The sequence below is a fragment of the Anser cygnoides genome, chromosome Z (genome assembly GCF_040182565.1).
Source record: "Anser cygnoides isolate HZ-2024a breed goose chromosome Z, Taihu_goose_T2T_genome, whole genome shotgun sequence".
NCBI lineage: Eukaryota > Metazoa > Chordata > Aves > Anseriformes > Anatidae > Anser > Anser cygnoides.
This window is the reverse complement of record NC_089912.1, coordinates 46,505,706-46,524,099: the sequence shown is the minus strand read 5'-3', so window position 1 is coordinate 46,524,099 and position 18,394 is coordinate 46,505,706. Positions and strand designations below refer to the sequence as shown.

The 18,394-nt window shown below is 38.4% G+C and overlaps 1 protein-coding gene across 6 annotated transcripts in view; it reads right to left on the bottom strand.

Annotated features, from left to right (window-relative positions):
* The window catches only part of SMC5 (structural maintenance of chromosomes 5), a 53,337-nt gene that overhangs the window by 26,291 nt on the left and 8,652 nt on the right, over positions 1-18,394 (bottom strand). For 5 of the 6 annotated variants that reach the window (XR_007158690.2, XM_048049663.2, XM_048049664.2 and 2 more), the window contains 11 exons: positions 18,212-18,352; positions 16,311-16,472; positions 14,893-14,940; positions 10,365-10,436; positions 9,184-9,439; positions 8,050-8,204; positions 6,613-6,726; positions 5,070-5,164; positions 4,740-4,872; positions 2,438-2,611; positions 2,135-2,304 (listed from right to left, as the gene is read on the bottom strand). Coding sequence is in view for 5 of the 6 variants with exons in the window: in XM_048049663.2 (XP_047905620.1) it covers positions 2,135-2,304; positions 2,438-2,611; positions 4,740-4,872; positions 5,070-5,164; positions 6,613-6,726; positions 8,050-8,204; positions 9,184-9,439; positions 10,365-10,436; positions 14,893-14,940; positions 16,311-16,472; positions 18,212-18,352 (1,520 nt within the window). In the remaining variant the exon portion in view is untranslated. The remainder of the gene's footprint in view (positions 1-2,134; positions 2,305-2,437; positions 2,612-4,739; positions 4,873-5,069; positions 5,165-6,612; positions 6,727-8,049; positions 8,205-9,183; positions 9,440-10,364; positions 10,437-14,892; positions 14,941-16,310; positions 16,473-18,211; positions 18,353-18,394) is intronic. The other variant, XM_048049665.2, reaches the window with a different exon arrangement.

Sequence of the window (18,394 nt, the reverse complement as noted above, 5' to 3'; positions counted from 1 at the left end):
AGGGCATCTCTCAGCAACCATATGGTTTCTATAAATTTCAGACTTAAAAAAAATGTCAGTGCAAGGATGACATTCTTCCTCTGCTACTACTTGCTCACAATGACACAGCATACAAGAGTTAGAGGTTTACTTAATTCTTTCTACACATACTAGTAAGTAAAAACTGCACCCTCAGCTTTCTGCACTTACTGCAGAAAATTAGAATTTTCACTCATTTTAAATACCCAAACTGCATAATTATGAAGAACTTCAAGTGAAATAATCATGCTGTTCAGATAGCTGCAGGGCTCCAAATGGAGACATTCAGAAAAAGGCCAAACACATCAAGACAATAATCCAGAAAACTACAAACCAGTCTTCTCACTTTGATCCCTGGGAAAATGCTGGAGCAAAGTCCCCTTCAAAAACACTCCTGGCAGCATGAGAAGGTTATCAAGAACAGTCAACAAACACTAAACACTAACCAAGGGTATATACCTGATTGTCTTCTATGATGAAATGACCATATTTTGGATGACAGGAGATGAAGGGAATGTCATTTATCTCAATCTAGGCACACTTTCTGTTAGGCTGTATAATAAAAGCTCACCTGCACACCCACAAAGGAGTACAGAGAGATGATGGTAGACGGGGGAAGCTCAAATAATGCCCTATCTTGGCTACTCCCAGGCCCATCATAGAAGTCTTTCATCTGCCTATCAAAGGCCCATCTCCACAAGCCCCAAGGATCGAAGAGACACCCCAGCTGGCATGAACCCAAATTAAAGATGAGGAGGAAAGGATATCCTGTTCCAGGACAGCCTCAACCCCAATGTCCAGGTGCGAAAACCCATCAGGATGAGTCAATGTCTGAGCACTCCCTTGACTGTGACAAGTTCATGCCTATGGTTATGGCGCACATCATATGGTGCAGCAGAAAGTGTTTCACAGTTGCACAGGACTTATTAGGGGATATCGAGGGGAGAAACTGAAGGCAGGGAAAGCAATGGATCTAAGTGACTTGGGGAGGATGAAGTGTGGAAAAATAGAGGGATATGGGCACCAAGGGGCCAGTTACACATGAACAGTTGGCTGGTTGATACACTTGCACAGTCATGTCCCAATTGCCCACTCAGCACAGTCTGCTCTTTCTTATCATTAAATTCCACTTGTCACTTTTCCTCGGTTGAGGGACTATTTGTTTGGCATTCACATGTGCATATGGGGACCTAAGTGCAAGCAGCTACTGTCAGGATCACAAGTCAGAGGACCTGATCATCTGTGGTGCCAGCAGCTATGGAGACCAGAGTGCATGGACTTTAATACCAGCCACAGGTGTAGCACCACAGGTTGGGGGCCCACAAGTTCATGGTGCTAGCACCTGGCACATAAGCGAGCATTTGGTCCTTAGCGAAGATCCAGCCAGACTCGCTGGCAACTAGGTGAAGTGGCCGGGGAGTCAAGGCCAGCTGCCAGAGAGACCATGGGGCCAGGCGTCTCCAGTGGTAAAACCCGCACTTACATGTGCAGATCTAAGGATGAGATGACACAAATGTTGATAAGCTTCTAACCAAATTAATAAGGTCTACAACGAAATGACTAGCCTCATGGATGAAGGGAGAGCAGTGGTTATTGTCTACCTGGACTTGAGTAAGGCCTTTGACCTGCTGGCAGTACCTTGCCTAAGGCAGCCAAGAATACTGTTAACCTTCTTGGCAAGGGCACACTGCTGGCCAGCAAAATCCTTCCCTGGCATATGCTGCTCAGTACTGGCCTCCATGTATCTATGCTATGTGCCCTCCTCACTGCCCCAAGGATCTTAAAGCTGCCTTTGCCTTTCATACTACCAACAAGTCTCTTCTGGTGTGCCAAGGTAAGTGCTACCAAGCGAGAAGGCTATGGCAATCTCTAAGTAAATGAATGCATGCAATGACTTCTCACTGGAATCCCATTATTAATTATTTAGGATATTGTTATATGGCTTCTCAACTATCTTAATCCTTATTTCTAAGCACCCTCTTGATCTTGATTATGACCTATATCTGACGCTTAAGTACTTTTTTAATATTAAAAGCACGCTTCAGTAAGTGGAAGACAATATACATTCGTTATTAAAATTGTTCTCATTTCACACATAACACAATTTGTTTCCTACCTATCATACTTCACAGCAATTTTTGATTCCAACTGTCTCCTTCTGTTTCCTCTCTCCAAGAGCTCCTTCTTCTGTTGCCTGAGCTCATTGTCTCTGCGTTCCAGATGTTTCTGTCTCTCAAACAATGTTGTCAACTGCGTATCTAATGACTGTAACTTGCAATTGATACCCTGAAATAAGAGAAAACACATTAGCATTCTTGTTATAAACGTACCATACTAACACATGGAAGCAGGCTACACTTATTGCACAATAAAATGGGTAGCAGTTCACATCATACACAATCTGAAAACAAATTCCTACCTGCTGCTGTTTTTCCAGCTGCTGTCTTTCATCTGTATCCACCGAATTAGTGAGAAACTGGGCTGCTCTCAAACACACATTAGTAGAGAAGGTTAGGTTTGTATAAGCAGATACTTTAACAGTGTATTTTTCTTCTGCTGTGTACAGTTGCCTAAGTTTGGTTTCTTGTATGACCTAAAGAATGAAAAATATTCATTGGACAAAAATGTTAATTAAAGCAAATGTTTTTCAGAGCAAGCAAGGAATAAACTAGATGAAATCCAGAGTAAAGAATGTCAGCTTATGCAAAATTCTGATTTGCTAACAAGTTTTTGCAAAAATCTGATGTAATATTTAATGCATCATTATACTTGTAATTCATAACAGTCAGCAAAGAACTTTTAAGATCATACAGCCTATGCTACCATAAACAATCAAACAGCTTCCAATTATTCTGATGGATAAGTTACTTCTAACCCTATTAGGTGCTTTTATGGATTTCTCTAACAATATTACAAAAACGGGCTTTGGTGAAACCTATTAACATTTGCACTTGTGCATTTGTTCATTGTACCATAAATGAGCATTGTACTAGGTGTAAATGCATGCAAACATAGCCTGTGTACCTAACAACTAAAAGCCCTAAAAAATGAATAGAGGAAACCATAAGGTGACCTGTAAAGCATGAACTTCAGTTAAGCAAGGATATTTGTAGGAAAAAACTATGGGGGATAAAAATACTTGAATAACTGTTTTTAAATGACTCGTGTCAAACAGGGTATTATAAATAACCAAATGTTTACCATAACACAAGGTGACACAGTACTTCAAAAGAATGTAGAGTGCCCAGTAAACCAAGAGCAAAAAGAGACTTCATAAGACAAAAATAAATTTGACTAATGCTACTTTCAGATTATATACAAAGCACCTCCAATGTTGTTTTCACTTGGCTCCAGGACACTGCAAACTGTTTTTATTTTGCTTTACAGCTTATACCATGGTTGATGACATTTCCAGCATAGTCCTCTTCCACATGTTCAGCTCTATAAAAATTGGTCTCCTTTTAAACTAAAACTTTCTGAGAAGTATAAAATACAATGTTGAAACACTGTATTTCTCAATCAAAAGTAGTAAAAGCAGAATAAAACTTCACACAGCTTGACTGAGAAAATGCCATGTGCAACACATTCCGAATATTAGCTTACCTTTCCTGCTGTATCAGTGATTTCACACTTGCTCGCTAAGCTGAGGAAAGGACAGAGTACCTAAACCAAGTAATTCTGAATGGTCTACCTAATGTAACTCTCAGACCTGTTACATAGGTACCTGCTTCATCAGGTAATAAATGGAAAACAGTGGAAGAAGTGACATTCTAAATAGGAAATTCTAAATAGGAAATGCTTAGAAAAAGCATGAAGAGAAAGGTGTTTTTTTTTTTTATCTAGGTCTCCCTCTACTTTTAGTTTCTTCCTCATTCTTAGCGCTTGAGAAACAAAAAAAGACAGGAAGGAGCAACAGCTATCCCAACAAAACAGGTAGGAATTGTTCTCTATTTAAAGAGACTGTTCCCTGAGACTTAAAAATACAACTTTCGCTGTTCTCAGAGAGCCCAAGTAATTCCTTTTCCACTTCGAGAGTTCATTCTTTATACAAGATAGAAAACAGGAGTCCAGCATGGACAGATAAGTGAATAAGGATTAAAGTTGAAAACAGTCACGTATGTTACCCATTACAATCCAGTAATTATGAGCTTGGAAGACTATGTAAGAGTAAGGTAGGGAAATTACTCTGAATCTGAAGGCTTTTTATCTTATTTATCATATCAATTCTGACTGAAGTTGCACAGCTGTGGCAGCCAGAACCTGAACATCAGATGTAGAAGAAGTAAGAAAGAAGCATCTTCCTAATCATTGCTTTAAAACCCCATTGCAAGGGTGGAAGGGGAAGAGGTCAGGCCAAACCACAACTCTCCGCCCACCCACCCATTTTCTTTCCAGGTCAGGTCTGTTATGTACTATTAACTGATTAGAATTTTGCCCACAATATTTCAGACACTTAAAGTAGAAGTTATTATAATAAGAACAACTTCATATAACTGACTTGGAACAACACCCAGGTGGAGGACATTGAGCTTTCTGCAAAGTAATGCAGTAAGCTTATTGGATTTGTTAAAGTGTCTTGCAGTATCATGAACTGTTCTCGCTTGTGAACTCCAAATAAAAGGACAACACATTTTTTGTTATACCCACATTAGCTTGCCAAAGAATTCCTGAAGTAAAACTCTTGGTTGACAGGTGTGTTTGTGCTATTTAGTACATCTCACCTTTCCGATCATGTTTCTGGTCTTCTCTGTTCCCACAGGGACATCATGAATACGATACTGGGAGCAAAGATAACTCATCACAGGAAGTGGAGCATCAAACAACTCTCGTAAATATGAAAAAAATCCATATTGACTAAAGAGGAGAAAAAAAGCAAGCATCACTAAAAAGAATTAAAAGCAAGCTGAATTTACTAAAGGGTCAGAAAAGTCCCAATAATCCCAAATTGAATTGGTAAGAATTTTATTTGCATGGAAAAACCATAATACATAGCAATGACACCAAAACACTACATTTAAAACCCTTCCCCACTGATATCATCTGATACGTACTGTAATTCTTCAATAGGTCTTGAAGGTAAGTTTCCAGCACATGATACAGCAGGTGCACACACAGCATTCACTCTTAATTTCTGATGATCACGTATCTAAATATAGATTAGATTACATTATTTGGTTAAAAAGAACAGAAAAATTTGCTATGTGAAGACCATATATTATTCTTAAGAAGGATTTCACTAACTCAGAATTATTTTAAACTACTTAAACCTATGAAAGAACCTACAAAAATCTCCTCCTGTTCAAGAATGACTATGATCTCCAAAAGCTTATTTTTATATGTAAAAATACTACACATTATTTATAATAAAATCATTCAAATCCAGCGCCATGTGCTGAATCTTAATAGCTAAGCTAGGTGGTAGTCTGTATAGATGTACTAAGACAGACCCCTCTTTCAGGCTGCATGGCCGTTTTGCACAGAATGGCAGATCGCTGGCCACAGAGGCTCTGATCTTAATAGGGCAGAAAAGATTTGAGTATACACACGAAAGATAAGTTTAGCTACCTAAAGCAGCCCGGAACTTCAGACAAAAACAGCTCACATAAAAATGACTAGCTTCTGAGAAGAGCCAATAGGTCTTCAAAAACTGCAGAGTAGTTTGTCATTAATCAAACTATTCTGTGCAGAGTAGCTAGGAAGCACTATGACAGTTAGTGTCCTGTCTTGTGATTTTTTTTTTCCTCCTACGTCATCCGTCTGGCTCTCAATGGGCACAATTTCCCCACGGCTCCAGGAAAGAGCAGCATTAGAAAAATAATATGCCTGATTTGTTGCTTGGACCACTATCTTCAAGAAAGATATTCTCTTGCCATTTTAGTCAGGAGGCACTGGAAATACTTGGTACTTAATTATCAGCTTCCTGCTCTTGTCATTTCCTTGTATCAGTACTTTTTCGCCTCTTCAGTGATTATTACATTGTCAAGGAAGACAAAAGCTTTTTCTAAAGAGAAACATTTTCCTAATATTTCTGCATCCCTCCGGTTGGTATAGGTTTTGAAAAACATCTTACTTATTACTTAATCTAGATTACATATGAATTTTTGAATATTCTGTATTAGCTACTGCAGTGATCTTATCAATGTTTAATAACTCAGACTCAGTACCTTCCTGCAATCCTAAACCCCTCTATTAATTTGAAAGAAAAACTAATCAAACTTTATACCATGCTTTCTTTCCCAACTTAGGTCTGTAGGAGAATGCTCCTAATGAAAGGGGCTACTGCAACCAGCAGCAAAGGTGGACGGACGGATGTCTACTAGCCAACATGGCACAAACACACAGCAAGTGGATGCCTTTTCCAAAAAAGGTTCCAGATGTTGAGTTTAATCATGCTTGGAAGAGCAGAAAAAGCCTCATGCCTCTCATCATGGGCATATTCCAAACTAGCTGAAGCATCCAGATGCTTTCAAGGATGCTTCAAGTACAATAAATACAGATTGTACTTCTATGCAGCTAACACAAAAAGAGTAGTAGACTCCAAAGTATGTCTCCTAATTATTATTCAATCAACTTTTAAAATTACTGCCTACTTGCCTCCACAAGAAACACTTCCATATCTTCTTGACTCTCAAAAACGAAAGCCTTCATGTCATTGGCCGAAATGTGATTTTCAATATATTTAGCGTGTCTAGTGTCTTTCAAATTGATCTGCTCACATATGAAAAAAATCAGAAAAGGTAATGATAAGAGACTGTTTTAATACAATTGAACTTAACAACCCTTCCCACCCAAGCACTCAGATGATATCTAAGCCTACAGTTAATGAAAACAAAGAAAATATTTAAATATCTTGAAAGCATATTCCTGATCTTTCTGCAATCAATTTTCTCTGGATGGAACCTACACTATCTCACATCATTGTGTTTAGTTTTGAGCATTCCTGGAGTTGCCACTGTCTCTAACACACTGCCTTCCTCTTCTCTCCAGCTAATAATTGCAGCCACCACCATTTCTTGTCTGGTGGCTCTGCTCCAGCACTAGTAAAGATATCATATTGGTTAGAAGCAACTAGGCTAACAAGTCAAATACAGAGAACTCCATGCTTCACAAATTATTCACATGCAGTTCTCTTTGACAAATATGAATAAAGAATTGTGAAGCCCCAGAAAGACAAAGATTGTCTTTGAATTCTTAAATAAAAAAGTTAAAAAATAATTTAAAGAAGATAAAATATGAATGAATCTTTTAATATCTGAATAAAATGTTAATATTAGAATTCTGCAGTAACTCACCAGTATTTAAGACGTTATATCCGTGATAAATGAAGACAAAATTACACAGAACCACACAATTTAATAACCTCAAGACAGCCAAAGGCTGGATAAACTTACTAGCAATTTGAAAACTAAAATTTATAAGTAAATGAGACTAATTTACAATACAAGTTCAGACATTAGTGGATGTTATAGATATATATAATGAGGCCTTAAAGTAAAAGCAAAGGCCATCATATTAACGTATCTGCAAAATTGATTTGATGTGATCTTACAGAAAGAATTGGAATATCTGGTAGTAAGAGAAAATACTAGGAGTAGGCTTTTCCTGTGCTTGTAGCTGGTTGTGCAGAGCACACCACAAAACATCTGAGGAGCACAGTGATATGGTGAAATATTTGCTGAGCAGATTGTGCTTTAAGGGGGAGCACTCAGTTGCAACTAGCACTATATTTTTAGGAAGCCACTTAAACCTAAGTAATTAGATATACTTTTGAGGAAATCTGCAGCACGCACCTTAAGAAAGAACTTCTTACTGGGGAGGGAGAGGGAAGGTGTGACCTCATCTTACTCAAAATTAAGTATCATTACACTACATAAGGAACGAAAAATACACAGAGTTCACCATACCAATACATACTGCATGCAATTGGCGGCTAATTTTAAGGTGTCTTGAAAGTTCTGAACTAATTCTCAAAGTCTTGCAAGCATAAATAGAAATTTAATTGTTTAGTGATATAGATGTAAATTTTCTTACCACAAGCATAATGGGCTCACAAACTGTTCTTTTAAACTTGTCTTTGTTCTTTCTTAGCCACATAAGGGCAGAGTGTGTATCTTGAGATTTCCCTTTAAGAGTCTCTTCTTTCATACTCATTATATTATTAAGCTGTCCAATGCGATCAATTATTCCTGTGATTTAAGACAGTTTCTTAAACAGAGTCCATAGTAAGAATACATTACAATCAGTATTTTCCAATATTTATTGACTATGTTACCACAGGTATAGGGCTAATGGGAGAATATAAGAATTCAGAGTTTCTATTCCCACATTCAAAATCCCACTTACTTATTCTAAAGGAATTTTAATTACTCAAACTTAGACTCTAGAATAAAATGATAATTATCCAAAGCATAATGAAATGTGTTAGTATTTATTCATATTAAAGAACATAAGAATTTAGTCCTAAAAGTATCTCTCTTCAATTCATGTTCTACTGTTATATTTAGAACCAGTAATACCCCAAGAGGAAAGAAACAGTGGGACTAGCAACACGAAATTTCTGAGCGATATTTCATGTTTGCAGAAAAATGAACATGTGACAGTAGACTGTGTAGGAAAGCATTTGGTACTGAAGAGAAGCAGAGGTTGAATACCTTCTACGCCTCTTGAAATAAAATAGATAGCCTCTCTTCCTCTAGGTCACTTGGTCTTTCCCCAGGACACTTTAAAGTAATTTACTGAAATTAACATTAGCTGAAGTTCATCCAAAAAGGACAAACCAGCATCAATAGCTAATATACTGCCATAGAGATCATTTTAAGCAATACATCTTCAAAACAAGCTTTTCCCCCCCTTCATCCTCCAAGTACACACTTCCATTTACAAACAAAACTGGCAAACCAGTTTCTTTACTCAAGGACCAAGGGAAACTAACTTCTTGTAAGAGTAGTTTTAATGTCAATTGCTACTTTTGAATTTAAGTGTTCTTATTTTTAAAGATGGTTTTGTTACTTTTAATAAAACAGTCAAGAGGGCTACTAAAGTAGCTATCTACAACGTTGAGGCTTGAGGTAAACGTCTCAAATTATTTTACTATAGCAGGACAACAAGCAGATGCTGTAGGAACAGTCTTAAAATTACATCAACAAAGAAAAACAAGTAACTTACTTTTCTTTTCCCGTTCTTGGTTATTTTTCTCTGTTGTTACATCACTAATATCGCTCTCAATGTTTGCCCTTTCTCCTTGTAAATGTTTCAGTTCCGTATTAACAGCATCAATTTGTGGCTGAAGATTCTCACAGTCGTTCACTGTACTGAGTTCATCGTTCCATTCCTCTATCATCTTATGAGCACTTATTATTTTCTTCCGTCTATCCATTTCTTCATCTTTTTTCATTCTGAAAGCTTGATTAATTTCTTCAATCTAAGAATTTTGAATATTTTCAACATTAAGAGAGCTTAGTACGCAGTATTATGACAAATAACTAGTATATCACTGAGACAGGTATTAAATAGAGATGTAACCATGCACTAAAACTGTATGTTCTAGTTCCAATAGCCCTATGACAATTTAAAAGCTGAAAAGATTTTGTTAAGATTTAAGAAAATTTAATCTAAACTAAAATCAAAATTTTAAATCATTTTTGAAGTTCCTTTATTTCTACAAAAGCAGAAGCTTAAAGCATAATATCTTTAACATATTTGAAGGCTAGTCTAGGTTACATAAAGCCTACATCACAAAACACAGTGTGCAACTTGAATTCTGCGCCTTGATATGTAACTTAGAAATTTCTTGACAGACTACTTAGGTGAAGAACAGCAATTCTTTGCAACAGATTTTTGCAGCATCTTCTTTAAAAATGCTGGATGTATGCATTTAGTTAACAGAAGCAATAACCAAAGCCTCTTACAGAGTATTTGAGGGAGTTTTTAATACTGTGTGCATTACTGTACTACCAAGTCTGTAACTTTTCAAGAAAAGCCTGTAAAATATTGCACATATACATACAGTCCATTCTAAAAGTTCATTGCATCAAGGTAACTGATTTTATGTATCGCACAACTGTCTAATAGCAATATGTGTTCGAGTAATAGGCATTTGATTCTCAGGAGATTCTGTTCTGCCCAGAAGGCGCAAAGATTCATTGTATACTACAAGTGAAGTATAAAAATGCTGCTAGTGCTTGCAGAAAAGTCTCCCTGACCTCTGACTGAAGAGTAGACAAAAAAAAGTTTTACTGCAGAATTTACGGAGTAGAATTCTACCCGTACATAGGATGTGCCACAGCCAGTACCAAATTAATGTATTAAACAAAAAAACACCAAAAAAATCAAACATCAAGACTTACTTGCTTATCTTTCATCTCCAAAGCATCTTTCTTTTGTTTACATTTTTGAGAAGCCTCCTTGATTTCACCAGCCTGCATTCAACAACATATTTAAATTAGATAGTAATAAAATGTGGAATAAATCCTTAGTTATGTATATACTTAAAATTCCTTCAAGTTTGACTGATTTTTACAGATCAAGCTATAAGTGAATTTTTATGACTGACAAAGACAAGCTCATCATCTTATTATTACTCTTAATTCTATCTGTAACAGATCCGTTTTCAGCAATTTTTACAGAACTGAACATAATCTGTTCACAATCACTAAAGATCAGCTATGGATCTGCAAACTCAGGCACAACAGAGGAAGCATCCTAACCTAACCTTAATTAAAATAACTCCACCTTTGATTTAAACAAACAAAAAAAGTTACATTCAGACCCTTAAACTGAAAAAGGTTGCTGTCTTTTTTTCCAAATCGACTTTATAAATCAAAGTTTCTACTTAGAGACAAATTTACAGTAGGGAAGGCTTAAATCCTTAGGCACAGGACAGCAAAAACCATTTATCATAGCCATCCTGCTTCTGAAGTGCATTGCGCTAAAGCTATATTCTACACAGCTGAGAAATTGTTGACTAATGAATAGGATAGGAAGGGACTTACAAGGATCATAAGGTCCAACTGCCGGACTACTTCAGGGCTAAACAAAAGTTAGAGCACATAAACGATAGCACTGTCCAAATACCTCTTGAACACTGACAAGCATGGGACATCAACCACCTCTTTAGGAAGCCTGTTCCAGTGTTTGACCACCCTCAAAGTAAATAACTTTTTCCTAACATCCAGTCTGAACGTCCCCTGGTGCAGCTTTGTGCCATTCCCACATGTTCTGTCACTGGTTATCAGGGAGAAGAGACCAGCACCTCCCTCTCCACTTCCCATCATCAGAAGTTGTGGACAGCAATGAGGTTGCCTCTCATCTTTCTTTTCTCCAGACCAGGAAAGCTAAGAGTCCTCAACCTCCCCTCACAGGACATGCCTTCCAGCCCTCTTACTAGCTGTGCTGCCCTCCTCTGAGGCTTTCAAGGACCTTAACATCCTTTCTGTATTGTGGAGCCCAGAACAGCACACAATACTCAAGGTAAGGCTGTACCAACACTAAATATAGTGGGAGAATCATCATTTTTGACCTAGTGGCTATGTTGTGTTTAAGGTACCCCACAATGTAGTTTGCCCTCCTGGCTGCCAGGGCACACTGCTGGCTCACGTTGAGCCCACTGTCGACCAGCAGCCCCAGATCATGCTGTGCTGCTCTCCCACCACTCGCCTCCCAGTCTGTACTTGTGACAGGTGTTACTCCAGTCCAGGTGCTGCACCCAGCATTCACCTTTGTAGTATTTCATGCCATTGCTGATTGTGCAGTACTCCAACATATCCAGATCCCACTGTAAGGCCTGTTGTTCCTCCAGGGAGCCAACAGCACCTCACAGTTTACTACCACCAGAAAACATTCTAAGGATACATTCACCTCCTGCATCCGGATCACTGATAAGAATGCTGGACATGACTGGCCCCAGAACTGAGCCCTGGGGAACACCACTAGTGACTGGCTGAGAGCAGCCTCATTCACTACAGCCTTTTGAACTCTGACATTCAGTCAATTCATCACCAGTGTGGCATGAACCTGTTCAACTCACGGTTGGACCATTTTTCCAGAAGAATGCTGTGAGGAATAGTATCAAAGGCCTTACTAAAATCCAGGAAGATTACACCCACCCCCTTCCCTTCATCCACCAACTGAATGACCTTACCATAGAAGGAGATCAAATTACTAGGTAGGGCTTTCCTTTCATGAACCCATTTTGTCTACACCCAATAATAGCTTTGTTCTTTATATGCCTTTCAATGACACCCAGGCCAATCTTCTTCATAACTCTTCCAGGGACTGAGGTTAGACTAACAAGCCTGTAAGTTTCCTGGGCCTTCTCTCACGCCCTTCTTGTAGATGGGTATAACAGTGGCTAGCTTCCAGTCAGCAGGGACCTCCCCAGACTCTCAAGACCTTTTATAAACTGTTGACAGGGGTCCAGCTATAACACCTACTAATATCCTTCAGTACTTTGAGGTGAATCCTGTCATGCCCCATGGACTTAGGAACATCCAGCTGATACAGGCACCATTGCCTCTACTCTTTGTCTATTCCCAGATTCCAGAGAGCTTTAGAACAATACAGGTTGGTAGGAACTCCTGGAAGTCAAGTCACCCTGTGCAATCCCTTGCTCAAAGCAGGTCTTACTAAACCGTGTTACTAAGGCACATGTCCACTTGAGTCCTGAAAGCCTCCAATGACAACAGACTTAGTTACTTATTTGGACAATCTCTTTCACCATCCCCCAACCCCCCAAACCTTCCCGAATTTCAAATTGTCTCTGTTACTTGTCATAGCAAGAGGAATAGGAGCAGTGAAGGCCCATTTGTCTCAAGAGGCTACCTAGGAAGTGCAATGAGAGGAGAAGAAATGAACTTAGCAACCTTCAGACTCCTCACGTTACCTCATTGCCACATCACAAGTCTTGAGTTGTGGTGTGGCTAAAATTAACAGGTTTAAAAGATTCTCAGTTGGAAAAAGTTAGAAAAAGCTACTAATTGCAAGTTGCATAATCAAATAGAATTATGATTATACAGAGGAAGCGTGCTGTGCTTTCTGTACAAATTCAACTCCTTCCCTAAACCAAAAAGGCTGAAGGATGGGAAGCCTGTGGGTAAATTCCAGTGCAGACAGGGAAATAAAAACAGCACTCCAGCTGGAAGAAATTTCTTCCTACAAAATAAATCACACTGAAAAGCTAAGATGCACAGAGAACAGGAAATAAAATTGTGCAGATTCTTTTCCATCTCACAACATGAAAGGTGAACACAACTTAAAGGCCTTGACTCTGCAGTTGTTTGCGCAGAGACAAGATGGAACACTGCACCTTGGTCCTGCAGTTGACCGCAATACAGTACTGACTCCATGGTGCTGTCTGAAAACACCTCAGGCAGGCACTACGAAGAAGAAAACCTTTCCTGGGAAATTGATGCAAAATGTTCACAGAAAAATTTTGAAGTGTCTCAAAGTCAGGAGAGTATTAAAGAACTGGAATCCAGTTTTTCAATTATCATTACATGTTCAGTTATCATATATTTATATGTACTAACTTACTGAATAGATTAACAACTATCATCTTCTTTAAAGTTTTTGCGGTACAACCAAAAAACTCTGCTTTATACTACAAAATACTACCCAAATTGCATTGCATAATCCACACTTTTCAAAGGTCCAAGAGCCTGGAGCAGAAACTATTCTAGTATTCTCTCACACAATTTTATCAATCTCTTCCTCCAAAATGGGCAGATTTATTTTCTTCAGAATCTGCACATCCCACCCACCCTAAGCACAAAATTTTACTCACACTTCTTAATCTAACCAAAAACTTACAAGGGTTTTAACACAGAAACAACAGAAATAGTCATGCACTCTCTGGGTACTTTAATTTCTTTCCAGATTTAGCACTGCCTTTACTTTCATACTACGGGAAATCTGTAACACCATGACCAGCTTTCTGCCAACAAAATGCGAACAAAACATACCGAAGAGGGATTTTTGCTCTCACATGCCTATCTTCAAGCCAAGAGTAAGATCCCAAGAAGTAGTCAGGATTACAGTTATTTGATAACAAAAATAAGCCTGGACCAAAGGGCCTGGACATAGTCACATTCTTACAGGTCTGTGTCTGAAAGAGTCAACTTCAAACACTAAACTGCTTTCCCTTAATGCCCAACTAAATGTTTACTTAAAAACAAACAGACAAAAAACTTCTACACAAATAAAGTTATACTGCTTTCATAATAAAATCACTCAACTCATGCCGGCTGATAGTATAATTATCCCTGAAATACTCAAATTCTTGCATCTATAAGGACTAAATTTTAAGCTATAATGAATTCAAGCACTGTCTTTAAAGAAGTGAAGAGTTTCTGAAGAACTAGCAATTGAAGTAATTTGAAGGTATGTGCTTAAAGCCATTGAGGTTTTGCCTTGGGTTAAAACTAGTGACAGCACTGGCAGCACACACCCTCTTTCAAAAGAAACTAGAAAGCAATATTAGAATATCTCAGTAAGTCCTCTATAGATAATTTACTTCAAATGTCACATCTCTCCTTCTTTGCATCTTTTTGGCTTCTGGAATTCTGTAGAACAAAATGCACCTAATACATTCTCTGAGCCCAAAAGAAGTGTGACTTCAGAATAAAGCTAACCTTGTGAATGTGTAGTATATAGCACTCCACAGGTTTATATTCAGTAGAAACAAGTTGATTCAAGACTTAGTCAATCAAGAGTATGAGTTAATCAGGTAGCACATTCCCCCAGTTCCACTTTTACAGTTCTGTAGTGAACAGCCTATGTAAGAACACTCTTTGCAAGTTAAAGCTAAAATGTTCACTATTTTTCCACAGGCTTCTGATACAAACAGAGCGTAACTTCTAAATGAGTATAGACCAATACCTCTAGGAACTGTGGAAGCAGCAGTTTGCAGCAGAACTCCTTCTTGTTCTAAACATATATATATATAAGCATTAGTATAACATTAGTTAAAAATGAGATACGACTAAAACATAACACAATAATACTAAGCCATGAAAACAAAGCACAAAGGCCCTTTCCACATTATGAAAATCAATTGAAGCTTCCAGCCATCAACTTTCCTCTAAGGAAGACCACCTACTTTTTAAAAACAAAAAACAACAGCAACGAACAATAAAAAAAAGCCACACCCAAAATCACCACTTCAATGAAACCAACTTTAAGAAGTTTGTGTATTTTTTATAACAGTATAATAAACTCTTGCAGCACTGTAGAGCTCAGAATCCAAGTCTGGCTACAACTGTTCTTAGTAAGATTTTTGAGAAGTGGTACTGGTGTGAACAACAATCTGTTTTTTGCTTGGTTGCGATTTTGGGGTTTTTCATTTGTTTTGTCTTTCAGAGAAAGCACATGGAGAGTGTAGTAACTCACAGTGCACTAAATGATATACAAGTAAAGTTTCAGGCTGATTCTACAAGCTGCATCATGATAGCAGTGTCACAGGTACCTTCACACCAAGTTATCTGATTTGAATTAGTTATCTTGAAATAGAACTCACTACAGTAAATATTCTCATGTTATCAGATAACTTTGATTATTCATCAAAAAATTTTTACAGCCTATGCATACAATGACTCCTGCAGTCTGAACAGTACATGATAGTTAAGTCCTGCAGGGAATTACAGTACCTTTATTGACATTTTCCACACCTGTAGAGAGAACAGCTATTCAAAGCCAGATACCAAGCTGTAAAGCATAGGCAGGCTACCCATTTAAATTCTTCAATGCATAATGTTCACAACTGATGGAGGATTACTGCATACTAAAAAGTAAATATATAAATACGCTACTTACAAAAGTAGATTAAACATTAGAAAAAACCCCTTAGGCCAGAAAAGTTGCAAATTAGCTTAAATTAACCACACAAACTGACCACATTTTCTTAAGATACTCAGTTCGCAAATTGTCCAACTTGGTGTAAGTTTTGCAAAGAAACTACAGAACAGATGAAAACACAGGACTAATTTAATGCTGTTACCTAACTTCAGGAAACGGTAACATGATAACTCTGAAGATACCAAGTGTTCCTGCTCACCTAATACAAAGACAGTGGACTTTCAGAGTGGCTACTTAAGGTTTATTAAGAAACACAATCCTTAAGTTTTATTGCTTTTAGTGGAACACCAATGTGCAGAACTCAGTGAGAACCAAGGGCAAGAGAACTTCAGAAAAACTTCTAAAACATATTACGGTACATTAGAAAGAAAGATGATACTCTTACACTTTGCAAATCTGAACAAAGAACACCTGAATATTATAACTGAACTTAAATTACCTACCATACATCTTATTTTCCTATCCAGACTCTTAAAAGATCCTTCAATTTCTTCCATTTTTTTCATCAGTGGAGACTGCATTTCTTTCAGATTCTTCAGTTCTTCCCTAGCCTGGTCTCGGATTTGTTTCACTTCCTCGTGCTGCTTACGAACAGTTTCATATTCCTTGGAAAAGTTGCAAGTAAAATAATTAAAGACTTCTGTCTTCCTTTCCAGTATTTTATACTGCTTTAACATTTTATGTAATTGAACACAGGTTTTAAGAGAAAAATCTCATTCAGAAACTAGTATTAGCGTGACTACTTAAGTAATCCTCCTGTTATTACCATGAGCAGAAGATACAGAGATCATTCAATCCCCACTGAACAGGGCACACATTCAGTGGTTCTCAAGTAACAGACAATGGAAGTAGAAGAAGATATGACCAACAACTTTGCCTTTAAACCCATCTTGGATCAGCGTGGAAAAAGTAATTTAGCCCCTTCTGTCTATACTTTGAGCATTAATTAGGCAGAAGTCCTCAAGCTAAGGAGCAAGAAACCACGGAAAACTTCAGGAGAAAGAAAAGGAAGAAGTTACACGGATCAGAGCTAGGAACAGCTATAACACTGAAGTAAACTGAAGGGGAGAAGGGAAGAACAAAACTTTTGGGAAGAAAAAAAAACACACGCATATAAATCCTCCACCATACACTACAATAACAAGTCAGTATCTATGGAGCCCTGAATTATTCCAAGCTTTAAAACAACACAAAACCAACAAAAAAAAGGGATGGCCTGCAAGCTCCACCCATTTTGCGCTATCAACCCAGTACAGGGGTAAACATAACAAGGCTTTGGTAGCAGGAGATGGGGGGGAGGGCTGTAGAAACCTGCAGACACCAAAATGTGTGCAGAAAGAGGACAGGAGGTGCAGCAGAGCAGCAGTTCCCCTGCGGCCTGTGAAGGGAGAGGCCCCTGGTGGAGCAGGCTGTCCCTCTGCAGCCCATGGGTCCCACACGGAGCAGATCTCCACGCTGCAGCCCATGGAGGAGCCCCCGCTGGAGCAGGTGGAGGTGGCCTGGAGGAGGCTGCGGCCCATGGAGAGCCCCCGGGCCGGAGCTGCAGCCCGTGGAGAGGAGCCCACGCGGGAGCAGGGGGTCTGGGGGGAGCTGCCACCCATGCTGGAGCAGTCAATTCCTGAAGGACTGACCTGATGGTACAGACCCATATTGGATTGGTTATTGAAGAACTGCAGCCTGTGGGAAGCCCACATAAAATCAATTCAGGAAGGACAGCATGCTGTGGGAGGGACACCAGGCTGGAGCAGGGAAGACAGTGAGGCGGAAGGAGTGGCAGAGACAAGGTGTTAAGTACTGACCACAACCCCCATTTCCCTGAGCTGCTCAGGAAGAGAGAGGAAAAGTATTTTTAGTTTGCTTGTAGTTTCTCACTGCTCTCATCTGTTAGCAACAGGCAATAAATTACATTAATCTCTCTACACTGAGTTTGCTTTGCCTGTGATGGTGAGTGATCTCCCTGTTCTTATCTCAACCCATGAGCCTTTTTTTCACCATATTTTCTTCCCCTGTCGTTTTTAGGAGGAGTGAGAGAGCTGTGTGATTGAGTTAGCTGCCCATCAGTGTGAAACCAACACAACCACTTTTTCCTAGTTAGTAATTTAATCACCACACTTGTAAACATAAAAAAAATAATCACAAATATATCTATTTAGGCAACTGTCAAAATTCTTTCTTTATAATATCTTTTCTTATAAAGCAGAAAAGCATTTGAAGAAAGATACAATAATCCAATTTAAGATTAAGAAATCCCTTCAACACGACATAGTTTTAGTATTGCAGTTGTAAAAAAAAAAAACAAAACATGTCAGGTAAGAGAAACACTAAAAATAAAATTAAAACTTACCACCCAAGGTCTTTTTCTCTCAAGCATCTCAATTAGGTCTAGATGGCGCTTGCGTTCATGGTATCTCTCGACATCTTGTTTGTACCGTTCAACCCTCTGTTTCATTTTCTCCAATGAGTTAGTTTTGTCTTTGCACAAATTCTGTAAGAATAAACATTTCATAATTTACAGCATCTACTCTAT